The sequence below is a fragment of the Papaver somniferum genome, unplaced genomic scaffold, assembly GCF_003573695.1.
Source record: "Papaver somniferum cultivar HN1 unplaced genomic scaffold, ASM357369v1 unplaced-scaffold_158, whole genome shotgun sequence".
In the NCBI taxonomy this organism is placed as follows: Eukaryota; Viridiplantae; Streptophyta; class Magnoliopsida; order Ranunculales; family Papaveraceae; genus Papaver; species Papaver somniferum.
The window spans coordinates 2,329,312-2,354,107 of NW_020625264.1; the positions used below are offsets into that span (position 1 = coordinate 2,329,312).

Sequence of the window (24,796 nt, forward strand, 5' to 3'; positions counted from 1 at the left end):
CTCGAGAGATGGAGAAGTTTGAAGCCCATACACTTCAACCATGGTAATGAGTGGAGTGGCTCCACACCTTATATATTAAGATTTAGGCTAAGGAGTTAGCTATGTGGGACTATCTTATAGTTTCTCCAACATGATCCCCCTCCACGTGTAGGGCGGAGGAGATTAAGCCACTATAACGTGGACCTCTGTACGGGTGGACGGGAAGCTCTTTGGGTCTACTTCTCATTCCGCTCTCATACGGGCCTAGCTCTGATACCATGTTAGAATACGGGCATCCAACTCAAAACCAATTGGCAATGAGTGGAGAGGCCCAAAGGATTATAAACCGCAGGATCTTAGAAACCCAGACAATGTGGGACTAATAATCTCAACACGCCCCCTCACGTGTAGCCTCGTTGGGTCTAACACGTGGAACAATAAATCGGGTAACGCGGAGTAAAGGTGCGGTCATTTGACTCGACACAAATAGCCTGCTCTGATACCAAGACAGACTACTAGATATTATGATAAAAGAGAATTCTATTATTGAATGAGATGATTTACATTGAGAACCGATAAGGTATATATAGCGACACCATAACTTGGTATGCAAGACTAATACTTGTAAATCAATTCATACTAAATATATCAAACGCTAAATATAACTCTAAATACTAAAATTTTCCATATAATATTTGTATACTCTAACATAGACGCGGGTGACCTCTAATCCTCATCAATCCCTCTGTTGCACACCCCTATGCTTAGTTAACGTGCTATGCAGTTAAAACTAGTGAATTAGTTAACAGTACCCTTCATCATCAGATAGGCTATATGCTTCACCACACGAAAAAATAGTGTCTAGCATTAAATTAACCTAAGCCTGGTCTAAACTTTTGGAAATACCCCGAACGGTTATAAGTTCTAAAATCTTATCATCTCTGTATTCACACATCTTCACTGCTCTCCTTCTCTGTCTAAAATATTCTTGCCTCTTATAGCTGCACAGCAAAAATGGGTCTTAGATTGAAAAGGAGTTTTGTATGAGAATGTGGTGGTGATGAAAATTAGAAGAAAAAAAAAACTTGAAGACTGGATATATTGTTTGACCAACCATCGCAGGGAATGAATCCTACACTAAGTCGGCTTAGTAGCTTAGACCAAGATACTTTCATAGGATATCTTATTGACCAAGTTACCCTGTTCGATTCAGTTTTTATCTTTACATTACATGAAATTTAAGGTTATTTTTTATTACCTGGCGGTTCTGATAGGCAGTTTTCTGGTTTAGTTTGATTTCCTTTTCCTAGTGTTAATACCATATTGAAGCCTATATAAGAAGACCACTGAATCTATTGAGTTTGCAAAAGTTGTCATTGTTTATTAATTCATAGGCTTTCCCCACGTCAACAGGCATAACCAATTGGATTCACCCCACTGCAGATCCATCCCCGATAAGCAACAACACATTGAATTCGTATCACTGTTCATCCTTTGAATATGTCAATATTATTAGAACCTTCTGATGGTAACATTCATGCAAAAAAGTTCCCGACCAAGATCGCGAAAATTATACACAACTACTATACATGGGAAACAATGGAGGATTTGGATAAAGTCGATACATGGTATAGTCGGCAGATGAACTCAACAACTACTACATGCACAGCTGAAGGTATTGAGTATCTCGAATACGTACTGGAGAGAACCGAGAGACTGAATTCTGAACTCAAGAAGTATGCAATCAAAATAAGGTTTAGAAAAGATGAAGCAAGCAATAATCTGCGTATAACTTTGGGTGAAGTGTGTCGTGGAGTGGAGGGTCTTACCAGAACCTTGCATATGGTAATTAATCTATGCAGGCACAACCAGAGTCCTGAAAGGTATCGTGAGATGAAAAAGGACGATCAAGCTCGGACATTTATCAAAAAGAAATTCCAATGTCTGTGCAATTTGTTCGGAAGGAAGTTCTAGCTAGGTGGTGGATGCTGCTGTCAGAGCCGTATGTGCAAAAACAGTTTAATCTTTCGGTTTAGCCATATAAGCTTTATTTATTAGTGTCATGTAATGAAACACAATGGTTTTTGGTGGCTTAATTCTTATTTGGAGTGTCTTATGTAATGAGATATATAGTGGCTTCGATCTGTAACCGGCTTCTTGTGAGCGCAAATTCTCTAAATATCTCCAATTTGGCTGCTTATTTTACTTAGTGCAATATGGAGGCATCCCAGAGTCTTATGTTTGTTTGTATGTTTTTTCTCCTAACTCGTCTGAATCTGACTAACAAATTGTTTATTCAGGGAAATTAAATTCTTAAAAGTATTATGTATCTATCTAGATTCAGTTGAATTTTTTTTACTAATAGCTTATCTAATTGCTCCAGATGCAATTACATATCTTCATTTGCCAAAAGGGATTATTTTCCTTTGATCAATTTTTTTTTTGCCGAACTTTTGATCAGATCTGTTGGAATACAGTGAAGATTTTTATTCTCATGCATTCTTCACAAAAAACAGATATAGAGTTGGCCCAAAGTTCGCCAAAAATGCAGATATTTTTCATTGATCAAGGTGGTTATTGTTATAGAGAAATTGCTTAGACCAACCTTCATAGGTCATGAATAACACGCTATGGAGGCTTAATGACTTAGTAATTTATATTACATCTAAAGTTACGATTGATGCAATTTCAGATGCACCTTGCTGTTGGCACCATCTTCCTAGTGGGATGTTCAAGGAGACGGGTAAATATCGGGATAATCCGTGCACCATTTTAACAACCATAGACTCTCTCGGGTTTTAGATTTATCTTACAATAACCCGAGTGGTAGAATTCATAACCAAAATCACTTTGATACACTGAGCGCGGATGGTTCACCATTTGTCAATGAAAAATGTGAACATATAAGACAATAATATGTTACACCCAAGTTATTTTAGTTGATTCAGCTGCAAAAGCAACTTTGTTTCGATTAAGCATGATTATAAGGTCAAGTATTTATGATTTATTGTAAAGTAGAGTATTTGAAGAGCTTAGGAAGGATTTTACAGGTGAAATCCCCATCCAGAGAAGAAGGTGCTCCAAGGGGGAGAGAGTTGGAACGAGCATTGTCGAGAAGAGCCAAGTCGAATTAACCTGGTTATGAGGATTGGTTCAGAATAAAAATATGATAAAAAAATCTGCTTCAAAGATTAATAAGGGAGCAGTCAATTGTGAATTTTAATCTTCCGAATGACGTTTATAGACATGTTTTTAGTTGATTTGGATGCTTGTGATTAGTAATCAAACCTGTGTTTCCATTCAAACCATTGTTACCAAATTATATATGGTAGCTGGACGGTGAGATATGCGAATCAGCTTATTGTTCCAAGAAGACTTAGATACATTCTTCGAACAACCTCCATAGTTCACAAGGCACGAATATTATGCAGGCCTCGTCCCTTAGACGTGGCATTGTTAACAATGTTTGTGAAAAAATCTTCAATGAGCATCCTATGGGCCATTCACTTCTTCACATAGTCCTGCACTCCTGCTAATGGTAGCCGTACCTAGTCATGCCCATGTAACGTGTACTACAGTTATAACTAGTGAATTAATGGACACACTACCTAGTCCTCTTCTTCATCAGCTAGGCCAACCTTGACAACACGAGAAAAAACAAGTTTCATCATGCAGTAAAGCAACCTTATTATGGTTAACACTTGGGAACTTGCCCCGGTTATTCAATCTTATCCTCTCTGTATTCACCTCTTCACTGTCAAAAATTTGTTTACACTTCTATTGTTCAGCACAAATGGATCTTGGTTTATTCATATTGGAATGTGGTGGTGGTAGAGATACTCAAAAACCTGAATCAACATGCAGCATCTGATATTTTCTCTTCAACAAATTAGTCTTTCTAAATAATTTTTGGGAGGGTTGAATCGAAAAAGTTGTCGCCAGTGTAGTTTCAGGAAATCTTACAACCCCCACAACTACATCCAAGTGTAGTTGTAGTTGCTGGAAATCTTAGTAATGAACAATTAAGCTAAGACATGATGAATAAAATTTGATCTTATTTCATTAATGGATAGAACAAGAATTAGAATTATCCTACAAACCCTAACTTGGAGAACAAATTTATTACAGCTTATTGATGGATTAACTTCAACATAGAAGTCACTAACAATTTGGTTAGGACAAGATTAGGAAATTGATGTAATCCTAAGGGAATTAGAAGTCATCTAGTTCTAAGAAAAGGAAAGACATGTAATAAGGTATTAGGACTAGGAAAAGGAATTCATAGTTCTATATATATATGATCACCAAAGTTGTGGTTGATCATATGAGCAAGATTAGACCTTGTGTTTAGTTTTGAGAGATTTTCTAAACATCAATAAAGAGAGTTGTCTTTATATAAGCTAAGTTTCATCTTGCAGTTGCCATTACTTATAAGCCCATTCCAATACTAAACCCAGGAGCTTAGTAGCACCCCAACTCAGCAGCATCTTTGCACAAGAAACTGGACGAGTAGAGCTGGTCACAATCAATACAGAGAACTAAGTAAATGGCATTAAACAAATAACATGAAACTCCATGTTGTGTTTTAATATCCCAAATTTCACTGTGAGAAAAAAAAATCATAATTGCAATAACGGATGCTCGGTGCCTCCATACATATATAAAAGAGCACCACTGCTGAATTCCCATGTTTGCAGTAATCTAATGAGTAAAGAACCACTTAAATTTCAGAATGAAACCGTTATGAAAGTTATAATTTACAATCTGATTTCAATTCTACAAAGGTAACTACATATGTTCAATAAGTAAATCAAATGAGACAGATATGATTCAAATAGGAATGAAAACAAGGATATACAAATGAAGTACCATGGAGTTGTGATCAGCAAAATCATGGTGAAATCATTTATGTGAATCTGCTAGAGCTATCAATTACTATCAAAACACCATCAATTTGCAAATTTTTCAAGTTCTAGCGGAGCTCAAATGCTGCATATAGCCGCATTTACACTTGTAATCTATAAATTATCTGAGATCCAACGCCGCTAATTTGGCTAATTTCTAGATTACCGGAAACCATGCTACCGATTGCTGTATTGTGTTGGTATTTCTAGATTACGAAGTGGTGGTATTGTGTTTGGGCCGTTTCCGTTTAAAGTCGAAACTTTCTGGCTCGAACATCCGAAGTTTGTAGAAATGATGATGTATTGGTGGAATAACATGTTGTTCGAGGGGTCTCCTAGTTTTATATTCTCTAAGAAGTTACAATGTTAAAGACGTAGTAGAGAGGTTTTTGGGAACTTAGATATGAAGCTGAGACATTTGGAAGCTCTTATTAGTATTTTGGATAAGAAAGAAGAAACTTCTGCTCCTATTTCAGAAGAGGAGTTTCTAGAGAGGGCCTGTCTTCGTCTGTCTTACAAAGAAGTGTTAATTCTGATAGCAGAAACGTGGAAGTAAGGGCTAAAGTTCGCTGGCATGTTGAGGGGGAACGGAATTCAAAGATGTTCCATAAAGTGGCAAATGGAAACAGAAGGAGAAATGCAATATTTAAACTGAATATCAATTCAGAAGAGGTGGTTTGTCAAGATAGAATCAAGTCAGAAGTGATTGAGTTTTGTGAGAAGCTTTATTCTAGAGTTGGTGAAGAAATAGTTGTGCTGGAAGACTGTTGTTTTTCCACCATTTCTGAGATGGAGAACTCTGTTCTGGGAAGAGATATCGCTGAAGATGAAGTTCTGTCAACTATATATAAACTATTTCAAATTGGGTAAGTCTCCGGGACCTGACGGATTTCCTATAGAATTTTTCAGAGCTGCTTGGGACGTGATAAAGATTGACTTCATGAAAGTGGTGGAGGAATTTAATGCTACAGGAGGTTTCAATTGGCGGTTGAATTGTACTTTCCTCTCTCTGATTCCGAAGAAGAATAATGTTGTTGAGTTGAAGGACTTCCGTCCTATTAGTTTGGTGAGCACCATCTACAAAGTACTAGCTAAAGTTCTCGCGAACAGATTAAAGGTGGTTATGCCGAAGCTGGTTTCTCAACTCCAAGGTGCTTTTTTAGCCGGAAGACAGATCTTGGACGGTATCCTAATTGCAAATGAGTTGATTGACTCAAGAAAGAAAGAAGGGAAAGCAGGAATTGTTTATAAATTAGATATGGAAAAAGCTTATGATCATGTTCTTTGGGATTCGGTTGAAGTTGTTCTTAGGAAGATGGGTTTTGGTTGGAAATGGAGGAGATGGGTCAGATGGTGCATATCTACAGCTAGGTTTTCAGTTATTCTCAATGGTGCGGCGAAAGGATTTTTCAAGGCTTCGCGGGGACTACGTCAAGGAGACCCACTCTCTCCGTTCTTATTTTTGTTAGTGGCGGAAGTGTTTAACAAGCTCATGCATAATGCGGAGATGGAAGGTTGTCTCAAAGGCTTTTACGTTAACGAAAATGGTATGGAGATTTCACACCTTCAATTTGCAGATGATACGATTGTTTTCTTAGATGCAAGAGTTCAGGAGGGTCAGAAACTGTTAAAGGTGCTGGAAAAATTTAAAACAAAAACGGGTCTGAAAGTTAATCTTTCCAAGAGTTCGATGATGGGTATTGAGTTTCATCAAGATTGTATCCAGGATTGTGCGGTTTTAGCGGATTGTGCAGTAGGTGAGTTCCCTTTTTCCTACCTTGGGATTCCAGTCGGGGCTTCTACAAGAGCCAAATCTGTTTGGAATATTGTCATCGAAAAAATGACTCTCAGGCTAGCTCCGTGGAAACGGAGATATCTATCGAGAGCCGGAAGGGTATTGCTCATAAATAGTACGTTGGCGGCTATTCCTTTATACTTCTTAGTATTCCTTTTTTCAGATTATGGTTTCAGTGGCTAACAAGCTAGAGAGAATCATGAGAAATTTTCTGTGGGGCAACACATTAAACAAGAAAAGTTTGCATTGGAGATCTTGAAAAAAAGTGTGTATTCCGAAGAATGAAGGCGGCCTAGGCTTAAGAAATTTGAAGAGCACTAATGTTGCTTTATTAACCAAATGGTTGTGGAGATATGGAGAAGAGAAGAGCAGTTTATGGAGGAAAATTATCTTAGAGAAGTTTGGTGGTGTCGAAGAGGCTTGGGTTCCAAAAGATTCTAAGAATACTTATGGATGGGGGCTATGGAGAGGTACTCTAAATTATTTACAGATTCTAAGAAATGGGTCGAAGCTCACAATTGGAAAAGGAAACAAAAGTAAATTCTGGGATGATTAATGGTGCCAAGATAAAACTCTTAAGGAGTTGTTTCCCAAATTATGGAAAGTGAATGGGAAGAAAGAAGCGCTAGTTGAAGAGGTGAGCTGCGGGAATACGGAAAATAGGGCCTGGAATATAGAGCCGTGTAGGAGGCTTAAAGAGCTAGAGATTCAAGAGGGTTATGGAGTTCACTAGAATCTTAGACAATCATAGGATGCTTACTGACGAGGATGATAAAAGGGAATGGAGCTCTAATCCAAAAGGTATTTTCTCGGTAAGCTCTTGCTATAATTGTCTTATGCATGATCAGGGAAGAAGCATTCCTATTAAATTTCCGTCCGACTACATTTGGAACAAGAATATTCCACCTAAGATTAGCTTTCTAGTTTGGGCAGCTGCAATTAGAGTGGTTCCTACACTCTCCGTGTTAGCGAGAAGGGGTATTGAGGTAGAGAATACTATGTGCCCTTTCTGTTATACTAGGGAGGAGACAGTGAAACATCTCTTCCTTCATTGTCCTTTCGTCTGGCAGATATGGGAGCACTTTCTACAGCAGCTGAACATAGTTTGGGTTCATCCGACGACGGTACTGGAGTTCTTATGGAGGTGGAAATTGAATGCTGCTATCATGCCTATGGTTTTCCTGAGATATTGTGTGCCGTTTGCTATTTGGTGGATTGTGTGGTTGGAAAGAAATAACATCCTAATTGCTAAGAAACAGGTGAGAAAATCGATGAACTCTCTTGTAGTAGAGATTACATCGTTGCTCTTTAGTTGGTCCGTCAATTTTGTTTCGTTTAGAAATATCAAGTTTGAGGAATTTATTTTTGATTGGACAAGTTTGTTTAGAGAATAATGTTGTTGTAAATTCTGTGGCCTCTTTGCTCATCTCTTCTTGTATTTTGGAGGGTACTATCTTAGCACCCTTTTTTTGTTTTTTTTTTACCTCTTTCAAAAAAAAAGAACATAATCCTCCAATAGAGGTATGTCTGATCGCTCAAACGCATAGTTTCTCTGCGAATTGTACAAAGATTATTGTTCAGTAATTTTTGAAAAAAAAACTGGGAAAACGTTTTGCACAATCAAAGTATCAATTGAACCAATCGAATATAACACACCTTAAGATCATCCCATCAAAATCAAAAAAGAGTTTCATAAATGAGTAAAAAAAAACAGACCCGAAAATCAATATCCAGCATTTGATAATATCTTTACACTGGAGATCAGAAATCTCTAGTTACACACAGATTTCGTAGCTCAAAACTGGGAATATTTACATGAAAACAAACCAGAACCGCATCTTGTTCACCAGTATAACTACTGTTTAGAAAGCAATTAACATTCCATAGGTGACATTATCTCAAATAGGTAACACATATCAAAATCACGAGTAAGAAGATTAGCCCAAACAAGGGGGGAAGAAAGGCAACAAGAAAATTACCCGAAACAGGTGATTAATTCAGCTGCTGATGGATACCAAACATTCAATCCTTCAAACGAACCAATACTCGCGCCTAATTGCAATAAAATGAAAACCCAGTTAGGCTTTAGATCAACACAAGACTCGAATAGATTTCTGAGAAACTCATAAGAAATTAGAAAAACAAAGATGTAAATCGGCCCCAAAGCTTCAAAAGATTGAATCCACACAAAACGTATTTTAAGTAAAAAGATGAACATATTACTTACCAGATTAATGGATTTCTACAGTTACAAATCGGATGAACCCTAATTTCATCCATTAGGTTGAAGAATTGTAATTTGTAAATGATTTGACTGCGAAAGCATTTTATGGGTAATGCAGATTACAACATACTGAGCATTAATCTGTCGTCAGATTCGAAATCGGGTTAAATTTAACAGGGAAATCCAAATTTACTCAATGGGAAGAGACCTATTGATGATTTTTTTTTTTGTCGAAGAAAAATCATACAGATGAAGATGGGTTTCGCTTCAAGGTAGATTAAAATCTCAAAGAAGTTTGGTGAGAGAAAATTATCCTGTTATCTTTTCGAGGTGAATGGAATGAAATTCTGTTTGTGGGTTTTGTTAACAAGGATGCCGCTAGGGTTCCAGTGGAGGGAAAAAGACTTTTTCTTTGGAAATATCGTGGGATCTAGAGCACCAAAGCTTTGTTATTCCCGCCAATAAAGGTTATAATTGTGAAATTCCTTTCTAAATGCATACGGATCGATGACTTGTCATAGTTTGTTATCGTTAGATTTAAAAGAGATGTGACAGAGATATAAAAATTTGCCGAGGGGATTTGATTTTTCTTAAAAAGAAATTTGGTGGGAACTTACAACGCCAACTTTTAAATGAAAATGGATGCCTGCAAAAAAAAAAAAAAAGAAAGAAAATATACTTATAAAAAGTGAAAATATATCATACATGTATGTACATGTCATGTGAGTTATATTTTGCGCCCAATCGGTAAAATATGTATGTTCTTTAAAAACAAAAAACGATTGTTATGTTACTCGATAAAATTGATGGAATAAAATAAACTAGGTGAAATTGGTGGATAACCGGAAAAATCGAAGAAGTTCAAATTCGAATAATCGGGTGGGTAAGATAGATTAATAACTAGAGAAATTAATGGAATCCAGGTAAAGTCGAGTGGGATTGAGTAAGATTGATGGACATTCGGTGCTACTTAATAATATCAATGGACCCTTGGTGAGATTGATTGACAGTCGAGAAAATGGATGAAATACGGGTGAAAACGAGTAAGGAAAACGATATTGTGATTGCTCGATGAATAACACGTAAAAGGAGTGTGGTTGATGGACCTTAAGTGAAATTGGTAGATAATCGGAAAAACTATGAAATGCGGGTGTGATTCAATGACGCTGTCTCTGGAATTCGGTGAAATATTCACCCAACTCAAGAATTTTCTCGATTTGATTGGATATGCTTAGATATTTACATAACTCAAATTCCAAGGAAAGTTTCTACGTCTCCGTAATTTATTAATCTCACTGGATAGGCATAGAGATTTACATAAATTGATTTCGAGAATGATTATATAACTATATAATTTTTTCAAGACAAGAATACGAATACGATTCGGGAATTCTTTGGTTAGTTCCTTGAGATACCCTACTAATATATCTATTATATAGTTCATTATATAGTTCATTTTGGTTTATGTTTTCCTATTAGCTCACTTAATTAGAGAACTAAAAATGAGAAATAACCATATACCTCAACATTATGTCATTTTTCCAATCTAAACTCATGAAACCTTTCACTACCCTTGTGTTTTAACTAGACTTGGAAAGAAGATAACCTCAAAAAGAGAGCATGAAGAGCATTGATTGAACTATCCGATTCAATAATGTTAGTCAATAACTGTGAGGGTCTAATATATACTATGTTAATATGAGGCGAGTCATTGCGCAAAACCATCTCTCTTTGGCTATTTTGTTCCTATACAAAGAAACATTTCTTTCGAGTCACATAAAGAAACTTAGACCGAGAAGAAGGATAAAAAAGATGAATTTACTTTATAATGGCTTAGACCACCAACGTGCACATACATATGAATCTTCTCGAAAAAATTTAGCGTCTCTCGAGTCATCTTGAGTATATATCGAGGTATGACCACAAATAAGATTTTATTCAGAATTATATAGTCATTATACTAGCCAAAACATATCTCATTCGGCTTCAGATACTATTAGCTAGGTTTAGTAGCGGCTTTGGATTTTCAAACCAAATTCAGACTCTTTAGTGAATTAAGCTTGTTTAGCTAAAGTCCAAGGCTTTCAACAGGTATCTGACTAATCGAAACAAAAACGAAATTAATTGATCCTAGTCCGATTTCGGGTCCTATAATAGGATTTCATAAACAATCTAGCTAGGTACCCGGCGAGTATTACCCAATTTGAATCCAAAATCTCTTTGTGTCTAGTTGATTTCTTTTAACGAAATTCAAGTAATTGTCTAATTTTGATTTTGATTTTTTTGTCATGTTCAATTTCCTATTTTGCCTTAGGTTAATTTGATTTTTATTTAGAACATTGATAAAAAAAATTAAAATAATAATTCTTTATGGAATTAATGTGGACTATTTACCAAAAATGGAGGTTATTAAGTTTTTTATAGAAAAATCGAGAGTTTTCTTAATACCTGGCATCACCCAGATCACTGAGTATCGAAAATGATTTCTGATCCACTAACTTAGCAACTGGCCTGAACTTTTGTAATTAGGGCCGACTATGGGTCCAGTGATACCCGAATAAAACTGAACTCATTAACAGCCTTAAACTAAATGTACACCAATAAAATGTTATTTTCATTCCACACCCTCCACGGTGATTTATCAAAATAGCACAGTTAGCTCACACTATCAGGACCACGATTCATGATTTTGAATCTAGAAAATTGTTGTTTTTTGAAACTAATTTTATATATACACACTACTAAAAAGTTGATCTTAGAATACACAGGTACACTTAGAAAATGATGGCGGGGGTAAAATGTCTTGGCTTCTATTGATTTTGGTAAAAAAACAAAAACTAGTTGCACCTACTTAGTCAACAAAACTGCACTAAAAACGCACTAAGCCAACTAGCCAAGTATATTGCGTAACTTGCGTTCTCTCGCCTATTGATTCGCCTATCATGATACCTTATAAATAAGATAAAACCCTAAAACATTTACCCTAATGGCAAACCCAGTCGTTTCCATGCCGCTTTTTCTCCTTCTTCCATCTACCCTCTTTCTCTATCTCTTCTTCCTTCATTTACCCTCTGTGTTCATCAATTTTTAGCCCAATTAGAAGAAAAAAATGGCAGCAAGTAACAGTTTCTCATGTGGTCTTCATTACGCTCTCCATTTAATCTTATGTCTGCTGTTTGAATGATTTTTGTCTGTTGATAGGCCTTATTCAACTAGCCGCTTCAAGTAATACCACACCAAAGCCGAAAACATTGTTTTCTCGGTAATTTCCTTTCCATGTCAGCGTTTCCCACAGTCGTTCACATCTCAGAGTTAAGTTTGTGCATCTAATGTTTCTTTCTTGCAGTTTTTTTTTTTTTAGATCTCATTGTACGATTCTCATTTGCATATATCCAGTTAGGGGTGCTACGTCGTACGATTGAAGTTAGCAATGCCGTTAAAAACCAATTTCAGGCTTTGTTCTTGCATTTTAAGTGTTTGTTTATATGCCTCAACCAAATTAACATCAATTGGGGTATTATTAATAGTGAAAATGAACATAAAAATGATTTTTTTTCCCAATAATTAGTTGGATGAAATAAATTTTGAAGCTAGATATAATGGGTGCAGGTACTAAATAGTCTACGTTCAACATTACTCCAAGGATATAAAGAGAAGGTGGTTCAAGTTCTTCATCTAGAATCCATATACTGTCAACTCTATAATCCCACATATAGCCCCGTATTGTAGTGAAATCATATATAGACCCATATTGTAGAAAAATATGTTATTTCTCTAGTTTTCACGGTAAATTTTCATTTTGTGACCCCCTTCGACTTGTGGATCATTATGTGATCTATATGAAACTTGGAACTTTGCAATTTGCAAACCCATCCTAAATGTTAGGAAATAAACCGGCTAATTCACAACAATATCAAAAACTCCTACTGACTAAGCCACGTTCAACAGGTTGAAAAAGTAAACCCCGCTCTATTTATTCTCTACGACCAAAAGAGATAGACACGTACTAAAACGAAAACAACTTAAAATTTAAAATTGAACCGTAACAATAGCAATTTTTAAATGTGTGTTTTGGAATTTGGAATGTGATACTGAGAATCTTATAATCCCTATAAATACCAGTTGATAATTAACCTTGAGCGCATCACACCTTTCTCACCCTCCTAATAATATTCAGCACCTTCAAACACGATGACCATCTCTCTACTCTATTATGTTTTAGTTTTATCATCATCTCTTCCACTGACACCATTAATTGAAGCAACAAAAGTATCAGTACTTATTGAGTCATTTGACTACGCTCTTGCACTGCAGGATTCAGTAAATACTGATATTTTTGTTGCTTCAATTAATGGTGCCAGTGGAAGAGATGGCGATAAAACTAAAAAATAATAGAGTAGAGAGATGGTCATCGTGTTTGAGGGTGCTGAATATTACTAGGAGGATGAGAAAGGTGTGATGCGCTCAAGGTTAATTATCAACCGGTATTTATAAGAGATTATAAGATTCTCAGTATCACATTCCAAATTCCAAAACACACCCTTAAAAGTTTGCTATTGTTACGATTCAATTTCAAGTTTTAAGTTGTTTTCGTTTTAGTATGTGTCTATCTCTTTTGGTCGTAGAGAATAAATAGACCGGGATTTACTTTTTCAACCTATTGAACGTGGTTTAGTCAGTAGGAGTTTTTGATATTATTTTGAATTATCCGGTTTATTTCTTAGCATTTAGGATGGGTTTGCAAATTGCAAAGTTCCAAGTTTCATATAGATCACGCAATGATCCACAAGTCGGAGGGGGCACAAAAAGAAAATTTACCGTGAAAACTAGAGAAAAAACAAATTTTTCTACAATATGGGGCTATATATGATTTCACTACAATATGGGGCTCTAGAGTTGACATTATATGGATTCCATTGAAGTGCAAAAACGTAGTCAAATGACTTAGTAAATACTGATATTTTTGTTGCTTCAATTAATGGTGCCAGTGGAAGAGATGGCGATAAAACTAAAAAATAATAGTGATTATAAGATTAAGGTGCTGAATATTATTAGGAGGATGAGAAAGGTGTGATGCGCTCAAGGTTAATTATCAACCGGTATTTATAAGGGATTATAAGATTCCCAATATCACATTCCAAATTCCAAAACACACCCTTAAAAGTTTGCTATTGTTACGATTCAATTTTAAGTTTTAAGTTGTTTTCGTTTTAGTATGTGTCTATCTCTTTTGGTCGTAGAGAATAAATAGAGCGGGGTTTACTTTTTCAACCTGTTGAACGTGGCTTAGTTAGTAGGAGCTTTTGAGATTGTTTTGAATTATCCGGTTTATTTCCCAGCATTTAGGATGGGTTTGCAAATTGCAAAGTTCCAAGTTTAATATAGATCACGCAATGATCCACAAGTCGGAGGGGGCACAAAAAGAAAATTTACCGTGAAAACTAGAGAAAAAGCATATTTTTCTACAATATGGGGCTATGTATGATTTCACTACAATATGGGGCTATAGAGTTGACATTATATGGATTCTAGATGAAGAACTTGAACCACCTTCTCTTTATATCCTTGGAGTAATGTTGAACATAGACTATTTAGTACCTGCACCCATATCTAGCTTCAAAATTTATTTCATCCAATAATTATTCGTTGAAAAGTTCAGATTTTGTATTTGTTTGCAACTAAATGCAGGATCCATGTTTATCATGTTTGGAGGGAGGAACCAGATCTGGAATGACTCCAATTTTTCTCAAAATGAGAGCTGAATACTGACTGAATGATGTTATCTATTTATCTCGTAGCTGTTTTAAGCTTGTCTAGTGAAGTGTTATTTAACTGGCAGTTTAGTGAAATGCAACTGGGGATTATGGTAATGGTGTAATCCATCAGGTGTAATAGAAACAATTCATTGGGAAGGACCATTTGTTCGAACGACCAAGCAACATTGTACCATCAGATTGTGATATGTGCTCTAATTTTTTCTTTTTTCTTCTCCTTTGTAAAATGCTTAAACGTCATCTGTCTTTTGTAAGTGAAGTAATAAATATATTATTAATTACAAATACTTGTACCAAAAAAAATTTTACTTTCTGAATCTTTTTTTTCATTTTTTAGCTTTGTTTATGGCATTTATTAAATTATTAATTTGGTACAAATGTTGGTTTACGGTTCCAAGACTCAAAATAGAAATTTGCATTGGTCTAAACTTTTGACCAAATAATTATTAATCTTGTACTAATGTTGGTTTATAGTCCGAATTCTTGGCACTATAATCTACGAAATTTCTATTGGTGTGAACATTTGACTAATTTTAGACCAATGACATTCATTAATGTTAATCCAGCCATTAATGTTAGGCAAAGGCAAGTGTTTGACAACTATCGTGCAATTATCTTCGGGGGATCATTCCAAAGGAATCATGACACAGGATAAGGAAGTAAGCGACTACACCTCAGCGATTGATCTATCGTGCAATTATCTTCCGGGGATCATTCCAAAGGATATAGGCTTGTTGACATTGGTATTCATTTAATTTGTCCCATAATCATTTCACAAAACTGGTCAATTGACACAATAATCATAATTTCTGGTTAAAAAACATATGTAAAATTTGATAATATTTAAATGGGTGAAAATGTAAAAATGACCATGATGTAAAGAGTTTCATCCTACCATTTTCAAATATTTTTTCTTATTTTTAATATACATCAGGATGCATCCAGTTTCACCATCGCTATTTGTTAAGTTTAAGTCGGGATGAATCCAGATTCATTCTTGCTATTTTTTTGGTGTCCATCTCACCTATACTAATTTTTTACTCATCCATTAAAATCATGTTTTAAAAATATTTGGGCGATTGACACAATTTCTCGTTTCATTTCTCCAATAATATTCCAGAAAGTATGGGAAACTTACATGTGCCACAATCTCTGGATTTAAGTTACAATTATTTGTCGGGGCATAACCCACAATCTTTGGCAATAACCGGTACTCTTGCAGTTTTAGACTTATCTTATAATAATCTGAGCGGCAACATTCCTCGTGGTCCTCACTTTGATATTGTGAGTGTGAATGGTTCTGCTTTTTCAGGAAACGACAAACAAACTTTGCGAAGGTGGTCGAAATACTAGTACTAGTACTTATGCTATAATCCTGCAAATGAAGTTGATGAAGTCGATCCAGAAGATGCAAATGAGAAGTTGTTGTTGCGTGCTATTGTTGCCTTGGTTTTGTTGTTGGATTTTTGGGCGTTTTCTTTGTTTTGTTTCTAAACAAATAGAAATGGTGGTATCCGCATTAGAAAATTGTTGATTCAGTTGCTGTAAGAATAATTGGTTACATCAAAAATAAGTAACAGTATTATAGTAATAATGTACTCAGTTCTAACTTTGAATTGAGGTAACATACATTCATTAAGACGATATGTAAAGATCACATTTACTTAATTGCAGAGGTTTTATAGTGATTCATTCCAAAGAAACCTCAACATCATGCATAGGTAACCTTTCAAGACCATTAAAATGACATTGTGGCTGAAGTACACGCTGTTACGCTCCTCACTTAATTGAATGGCATGAGTTCTGTAGTATATTCAGCATACGTACATTCATTCAAGAGGAAGATCCCACACTTTTTGCGCGAGGGGACGGATGAGTGGATCTTCACGAAGAATACTCGGCTTAGAGTTTTGCGTGAAGCTTGGCTTATAAATTGTACGAAACTACCCATGACCAAACAAAATATTTTTTTTCGACCTAAGAAAATATGGTTCAAGATTCGGGTTTCATATCTAGCCTTCCTAACTTATTTTGTAATGGGGAAATTAGGCTCCGGCCCAACCCATGGATAACCCATAATATGAGGCCCTTAATTAAAAAAAGTTTAAATCTAGGCCCCGAGTTTTTAAAAGACCTTGATACCCTTATGCATATTGTCAAACCCATAATTAAATAAAATTTAAATCTAGGCCCAAAATTATTAAATCTAGGCCCGAAATTATTAAAATACAGTGCGAAGGTGTAAACAGAAGTTACACATGCATATGGCATGTGTAACCAGAAGTTACACATCCTTATGATATGTGTAATGCAAAGTTACACTTGTATATATATCCAAATAAATAGACATCAAAAAAAAAACACAAAAAAAAAGTTATTACTTTAATATTCATTTACAATAATTTCTTAGCATGTGTAACTAGAAGTTACACACGCATCTGTTTAGTGTAATTGAGAGTTACATATGTGTCTATCTAGTGTAACTGAGAGTTACACATGCATCTGAATTGTGTATTCAGCGTCAACTCCAGTTCCAGCGAGACCATTACCACGTTTAAGCAATTAGCTTTTATGAAGTTATCTAAAACCTGAAATATAACAACAAGCAATCAGTATTTATACTATTAAAATGAACAGTACATAAAACAATGTATATTTCAGTTTCACAAGCATCTGACTAGTGTAGCTAGCGGTTACACATGCATCTGAATTGTGTAACTGAGAGTTACACATGCATATAACATGTGTAACTAGGAGATACACATTCATCTGGCTAGTGTAGCTAGCAGTTACACATGCATATGACTAGTGTAACTAGGAGTTACACATACATATTGATATGTGTACCCAAAATCAGTATGTGTAAGTAAAAGTTACACATCTAATTAACATGTGTAACTTGCAGATACACATGCATCTGAATTATGTAACTAGGAGTTACACATGCATCTGACTTAGATATGTCAACATAAAATCAGCAAATCCATCTCTAAATGAATAACACTAGCAAAAACGAGAGGTGACTATCAAGCAATTACCAGTCATAAAATAATACAGTTAACCTTGCAAGTGAATGAGAAGCTCTTAATTAATATATCACTGCTTCAGCAGAAAGACGTTGTTAGCACTGTATTAACAGAAAGACGTTTTACAGCGCTAGTCTAGATGTACCTAAGCCATTTTCATATTATCGATGACGAAGGACATTTTAAGCAACAGAAAGTAAAGCTTCAGACAGTAATTATACTGGCAGAATAATACAAACACCTGGGAACCTTGTGCTAGCACATTAATATCGCAAAAAATGATCACACAACTGATTCAGCAGGGTATAGATATGAACCCAGGAAAACAAAATGCATGTGTAATCAGTAGTTACACATGTAAACAATAGTTACACATGCATATTAGCATAAGTTACACATACAATCATCATGTGTAACTAGAAATTACACATCTAATTATTATGTGTAACTATAAGTATAACCTGCATCTAATTAGTCTAATCTGCATCCACTACTACTCCCTACTACTAGGACTTGATGTTCTTTTCTCAATTTCATAAATATAACCACTATAACATATCCCATCAAATTAGCATGCGTAACTATAAGTTACATATGCATATCCCATCAAATTAGCATGTGTAACTATAAGTTACACATCTAATTTGCATGTGTAACTAGTAGATACACATTTATTTGGCTTGTGTACCTAGAAGTTACATATTTAATTAGCATGTGTAACTACTAGTTACACATCCATAGTCTGCCAATACTAGTTAAACGTGCAAATTGTCATGCATATGGCTTGTGTGATGTGCAGTTAAACAGATGTATGAGTTAAGTGAAACCATTCCAGACCTATATCCATATACTACCTTTCAAGAAAAAGAAGTAGCTAGTCGTAAGTAATCAAGAAGGCTTACTTGATAACGGTGTTCACTTTATCTGTTTGGATGTTGTACATCTTCTTGAAAGCATCCTTGTTTTCTTCTTCTTGTTGTCTTCAATATTCTTCATTGCGGACTCGGTGGTGAGTGGGTATTTCAGGATCTGGTAATGGTCCAGCTTGTTCCTTGGTAGTGCACTAATATATTGGTACTTGGGATTCCTTGCCTTCTGCAATGTCTTTGGCCTGTGAAATATGACTGATGTGCAGATATTGTTAGCCTTCTTCTTAATGGTTGATGCTCCATCTTTGACAGCCTTGGAAGCTTTGTTAGCCAGCACCTTGGGGTCAGCCTTCTTAGTAACTACATGACAAGCAAATGATATCAGTACCATAGCAGCTAGAACACTTCTCATACAAATGAACAAAACAGGACATCCAAAAATCAAAAACCAATGGACACAGAATAGTCAAATCTATCTCATAACTGAATAAACTAGAGCAAGTATACAAAACTTAATAGTTCACCCTTACAGAGTTACAGACTCTACAAAAAGAAGGTAAAATTAAAAATGTTACAGTTAGATAGAAGTTTCATATTAGGTTACATATGCATATACCATCAAATTAACATGTGTAACTATAAGTCACACATCTAATTTGCATGTGTAACTAGTAGATACACATTCATTTAGCTTGTGTACCTAGAAGTTACACATTTGATTAGATGTGTAACTACTAGTTACACATATATAGTCTGCCAATGCTAGTTAAATGTGCAAACTGTCATGCATATGACTTGTCTAATGTGCAGTTAAACAGATGTAATGTGCAGACCTATATCCATATACTACCTTTTGATATACATTCATTCAACGGAAAGCATTGACCCCTTTGATATACATTACAAAATCCATATACTACCTTTACAAGGATGCATAAGTCAACAGTAAAAACCAATCATTGACAGGGATGCTACCGTAGTAAATTTATCAGAACAAGTTAACCTTGATCACAAAAAAAACATAAACATTTAAAAAAGAAGAGAACCTTGTGAAATCAGCTAATTACCTGTCACCACTAGCACCAGTAGTAGAAACTTAAAATAGTTCATCCTTTATCTTCTCATCATCTCCTTCAATTCATCAATTCTGAAAAACACCACCACTGACTTCAAAATCCTCCTTCAAACCTGCTCCAATACCACCACCTCTACCACCACATCCTCCTCATACTCCTCCTGATTCTGCATCTCCACCATCAACACCACCATAGATTCGTTAACCAAACTCAACATATATAGTCAAGATAAGCAACATAAAAACACCAACAAGAGTCCACAACTAGCTCCATTAGAATTATGAGAGATCAGCGTTTTTATTAAATGGAGAATTTAACTAGTATTATCAACAAATCGGCAGAAACAAACAACAAACCTAAACATACCTAGATTCAAAACCTGTTGATTCAATAAAAATAATGTTCTTCTCCGATCTGAATAAAGTCAACGAAACAAAAATCAGAACCTTATCAAACTAAGAAAGTAGAACTACTAAATCAGGAAAACCTATTGAATTAAATAGAAAACCTTACCTGAAGTAGCTTCGAAACAACAAATTAGAGTCAATTTTATTTTCGGATCACATAACTAGGAATTTTAATTGAATTAAACAGGATTAGAAGGGAGAAACTTATCTTTCTCACTTTTTGTTGTTGAATCTTCAGATCTAATAGTTGATGACGAATTCCATTGTCTCTGCATCTCGATTTCGACTTATTCACAAACAAATGATGATCTACAAACATCATCAGTAGATACAGATACAGAAGTAGAGATTCATGTCATTTTTTCCTCTTCGTCGTACATCGGCATCCATAGATGACATAGATCGAAAACCACTAAATTCTTTTAGCAGAAGATAGAGTAGAACAAAAATCTCTATACATAATTGATTCTTTCTAAATCACAGATCGATTTGCTTGCAAATTGTTGATGTGAAATCAAATCAGAAGATTAGATCTTGTACAACCGAATAGATAAAACCCTAGAAAATGAATCTATGAGAGCAACTCTGGTTTTAGACGGAGAAAGAAAATGAAATAGAAAATGAAAGTATCTTCTGTTATTCCTCTTGTATAAATATTAAAGGGTAGCCTTGGTATTATTAAAATTCGTATTAATTAATTATGGGCCAGATCTGAAGAAAATTTGATTTTTTGGGCCTAGTAATATCATTTTCTTAAAGTATGTAGTTGACAGTGGATGATCCATTTAGTGGGGCTTCTATATGTTTGAACCCATATAGTTGGGGGTCCTAGTATTTTTCACTTTTGTAATCGTTGTTGCAATCATGAAAGCCACTAGCATGCATGACGGTCTGGCTCCACCACCACTTCATGGCCCTGTACATGTCTAATAAACAAACCATTTCCCTAAAACCGAACCCGTGATATGCACCAGCCCGCCGGGATCATGCCCATTCGGCTTGGTATGCAAGAGAATCCGCCCTTAATTTAAGGGTGGAAGGGGCGAATCTAGGGGTGTAAATTCGGGCAGGCCGGGCCGCCCGACCCAAAAACTAAGACAGGCCGGGCAGGCCAGGCTTAATATTTGTTAGCCCGTAAACAAATTCAGGCCGGACAGGCCGGGTACAAGTAGATAATTTGCTACCCAAAGACCGCCCAAAGCCCGCTTTTTATACGGGCAGGCCAGATCGGGCCGGACAGGCCACTATTTTGATTTTTTTTTTTAAGTTTAAATTTTCAAATGAACGGTATTAAATACAATATCCTTTCCTTTCCAACATCACATATCGTAAGTAAAGTGATAGTATTATTTTATATTTAAATTTCACTGACAAATTTTTAATTTTAGGCTATAATAAATAATTAATTAGAGTACAATAAACTTTCTAATAAGAAAATATATTATCATTAATGTTTTGAAAAGGTTAATTATAAGGAAAAACAATTATATATTTTATTTTTCTTGACACAAAATTGACAATTATAAAATTGTAACTTTTAAGTCTTTTTAAGAGGATATTAAATGATTAATAGCACATAGAAGCCTTTCAGGCCGGGCACCAGGCCCGGTATCAGGCCGGGCATCATAATTAATCGCAAACCCCGGGACCGCCCAATAAATTAATCCAGGCAAGGCCGGGTAGCCCGCAACGGGCCATAACAGGCTTTGGGCAATTTCAGGTACAGGCGGGCTTGGGCGGGTACGGGCAGGCTGAGTTTTTTCGGGTAATATTTACACCCCTAGGCGAATCCCTCACCTCAACGGAAGGCCAATGGGAGAACGAGGCGAACAAATAGGTAAGAAAAGTAAAGTCATGGTAAACCAATAAGAAACTTGATGGAAAATGAAAAATTAGATTATTCTTATTATTGATGACCGAATACAGACCATGATCGAACTTCCTTTATTCAGAAGTGTGAATGTCATAGGTCAGTAATCTCATATGATCTCATATGAAATAGATAAGAAAATTTTATTATGAATACGCTTACACTATAGGGCACTACACTTCTTTTTTTTGAAAGAGGTTAAATTAGAATAAAAAAAAAAAGAGAAAGGGTGCTAAGATAGTACCCTCCGGAAAAAAAGAAAACAACATAAGAGCAAAGAGCCCGGAGAGTTTACACCAATATTACTCTCTAAACTGTTAAGCAAACTCCTGAAGACTCTGTTAAAAAGTCTCTACACCAAGTCTCTTGACCAAGTACTATGTCAGAGTCTAAAGCCTACAATATTGGCATGATCAGTCTCTGTATCTTTTACCAAAATCTGTAACAGAATATTGAAACTGTTTTAATATAAATAGAACTGCTCTCTGCCCACTGTTTTAATCTAAACGAAATCACATTAACGGTCCAACTAAAGAGCAACGATTTAATCTCTACTACAAGAGAGTTCATCGATTTCCTCTCCTGTTTCTTAGCAATTAGGATATCATTTCTTTCTAGCCACAGAATCCACCAAATCGAAAACGGCAAACAGTATCTCAAACATTCCTTATAATTTGCGAAGTTTTCTGCAAAGCATTCCTCACTTATATTGGTTATCGCTCGGCAACAATCAGCATTTGATCTATCGTTACTATCCCATCTCCCCCAAAGCCAACGTAAGAAACTTCCGCTACATTCACCAATTATATTCACAAGTCCGCCCGTCTTTATTAGTTGCTCGTGGCAGGACCAAAAATCTTGGTTTGAAATCAATTCATCGCCACCCAAAAATCTTGGGAGGCGACAAACCCATGATCAGTAGCAGCTGTTTCTGTGGGGATATTTAGGGACATCAGCATGACTAGTACTGCTGCATATGTCATAGCAGTCATCATTGGTTTGTAGAAATCCATTCTTGTTCTTTGTTTTTTAAATGTATAATAGTTTTTCTAAATTGGAAAGGAAGACAGAGGACTACTTTAGACTTGGATATTGAAGAAAGAAATGGTGTGGCTTTTATAGATAATTTGATTACGGAGGTAAGTAACATTCTTTAGGGAGGTAAGTTACATTCTTAAAGACTAAACGTATTGTTGTGATCAATTCCAAAGAAACCTCAATATCATAAATTGCCTCTTTCATCAAAGGTTCCACGGATCGGTAATTCCAAGTGCGTTGTTAAACCACAAAACGGTCCGCAAGGACCGCAACCAGAAACGTTCAACACTTTATGGGGAATAAGTCCGGCTGAATGCAATTCATAAACAAGTTTTTGGACCCAACCAAAATCTTCTGATGTGATAGACGTTTTTTAGATAATTTTTTCTCAATACAGTTCATCAAGACTTTTGATAGCATAAAAGATGTTCATAATAAACCGTAGAAAAAACACCCCAAATACCATTTTACTTCCAAACTAACCCCGAATGGTGAACCCTTTGGTTACGAATGGGTGCTAAAGTGAAGGCCAATGCGATTTAGGGAGTTTTTCTAAAAGTTTTGCTTAGAGTTTTTCTAAAATAAATCTAAGGCAAAAGAACAACACTGTTAATATTTCCAACAATCAATAATGGGTAAATACAACCAACTCACTCCCATTACCCAGCAAACAAATAAGGGAAAAGGCCAAGTACAAGACAGAACCGGAAACCATAGGTTTTACAACGTTACAGACAACCAGAAAAGTAACAGCCTCAAGTTTTCAACAACCACCTGGGACGGCTACCACCATCCACCGACAGTTCACATCCACCTGCAAAAACCACGTCCTAAAAATGGAAGTATGAAATCTCCAGGTTAACAACTTTTATTGTCGTAATGACTTTTCCGCTGAATGATCCATATATAAGGACGTGATTAACCTATGTTTTTAAGAAGAAAAGTCATCATGGATGCTTCTATATTTTTTGTATCTGCTGAAGTAAAAAGAAAAAGAACTCCAAAGTATTGTATAAACCATCTCCATCAGCACAATGATTTTTCGTCTCAGACATAGAAGAGCTGGTTATCTTTGTCTCTCAGAGGAGAAATCACTATGCCAATCAAGATGCTCCTGTTTTCATGTTCCATATAAACATAGCGAGAATTAAGTGGAGAATGGAAGTAGAGATAGACCTTCATCAACATGACACTATCTCCTCTCAGAGATCCAAAAGCTGATTAGCTTTGTGTCTCTGAGAGGAGAAACCACCATGCAAATCAAGATGCATCTGTTTCTTCATCTTCCATATAAAAATAGTGGGTAGCAAGGTGGAGAACGGCAGTGGAGATATTATTGAACCACCTTCTCCATCGAAAATTGAGAAGCTTCTGTTTTAAGGTTGCATATGAACAGATTGACGGTGTTGATTGTGGTGGCGGAGGAAAGAGGCGTATAGTTTTGCTATTTATAGCCGCTTAATCACCACTTTTAGGGTTTTGTAAGTTTAGAAAATTATTACGGTTTTGTAAGTTTAGGATATTATACCTCAAATTACTTTTTTTTCCCTGTAAAACCTGGTTGCCGGAGCTATGGTTTTTTTGGTATTTGCCGAGTTAAGTACTGAATCGGCGTGTAACTGGTTTCAGTTAGCAAATCCCGATATAAATGGGAAATTTTGTATAATTAGATTTTTGACTTGGCATTTGGCATCTAATTGGGTCACTCGGGTTGTTTGTTAGGAATTTATTTTTTATTTACTAGTAGTGCCTCCTCCGTTCTTCAACTCCACTCAAAACGCTCAAAATGCATAAAACACCAAGACTATCCTAAAGAATAGTCTTTGGCAGCCGA

The 24,796-nt window shown here is 35.7% G+C and overlaps 1 protein-coding gene across 1 annotated transcript; it reads left to right on the top strand.

The window, feature by feature from the left end:
* Positions 1 to 1,578: 1,578 nt before the first annotated feature.
* On the top strand, positions 1,579 to 13,294 carry LOC113337116. The gene is made up of 8 exons (XM_026582796.1): positions 1,579 to 1,862; positions 5,360 to 5,749; positions 5,793 to 6,777; positions 6,959 to 7,148; positions 7,245 to 7,315; positions 7,527 to 7,664; positions 7,749 to 7,937; positions 13,217 to 13,294. Exons 1-8 carry the CDS (start codon positions 1,579 to 1,581, stop codon positions 13,292 to 13,294), a joined length of 2,325 nt encoding a protein of 774 aa, XP_026438581.1.
* Positions 13,295 to 24,796: the final 11,502 nt, after the last annotated feature.

Coding starts and splice junctions, on each gene's coding strand:
- LOC113337116 (XM_026582796.1), top strand. CDS start 1,579: ATGGAGGATTTGGATAAAGTCGATACATGGTATAGTCGGCAGATGAAC. Junction 1,863..5,359: donor CACAACCAGAGTCCTGAAAG/GTATCGTGAGAT, acceptor CTCCTATTTCAG/AAGAGGAGTTTCTAGAGAGG. Junction 7,316..7,526: donor AAGAAGCGCTAGTTGAAGAG/GTGAGCTGCGGG, acceptor ATGCATGATCAG/GGAAGAAGCATTCCTATTAA.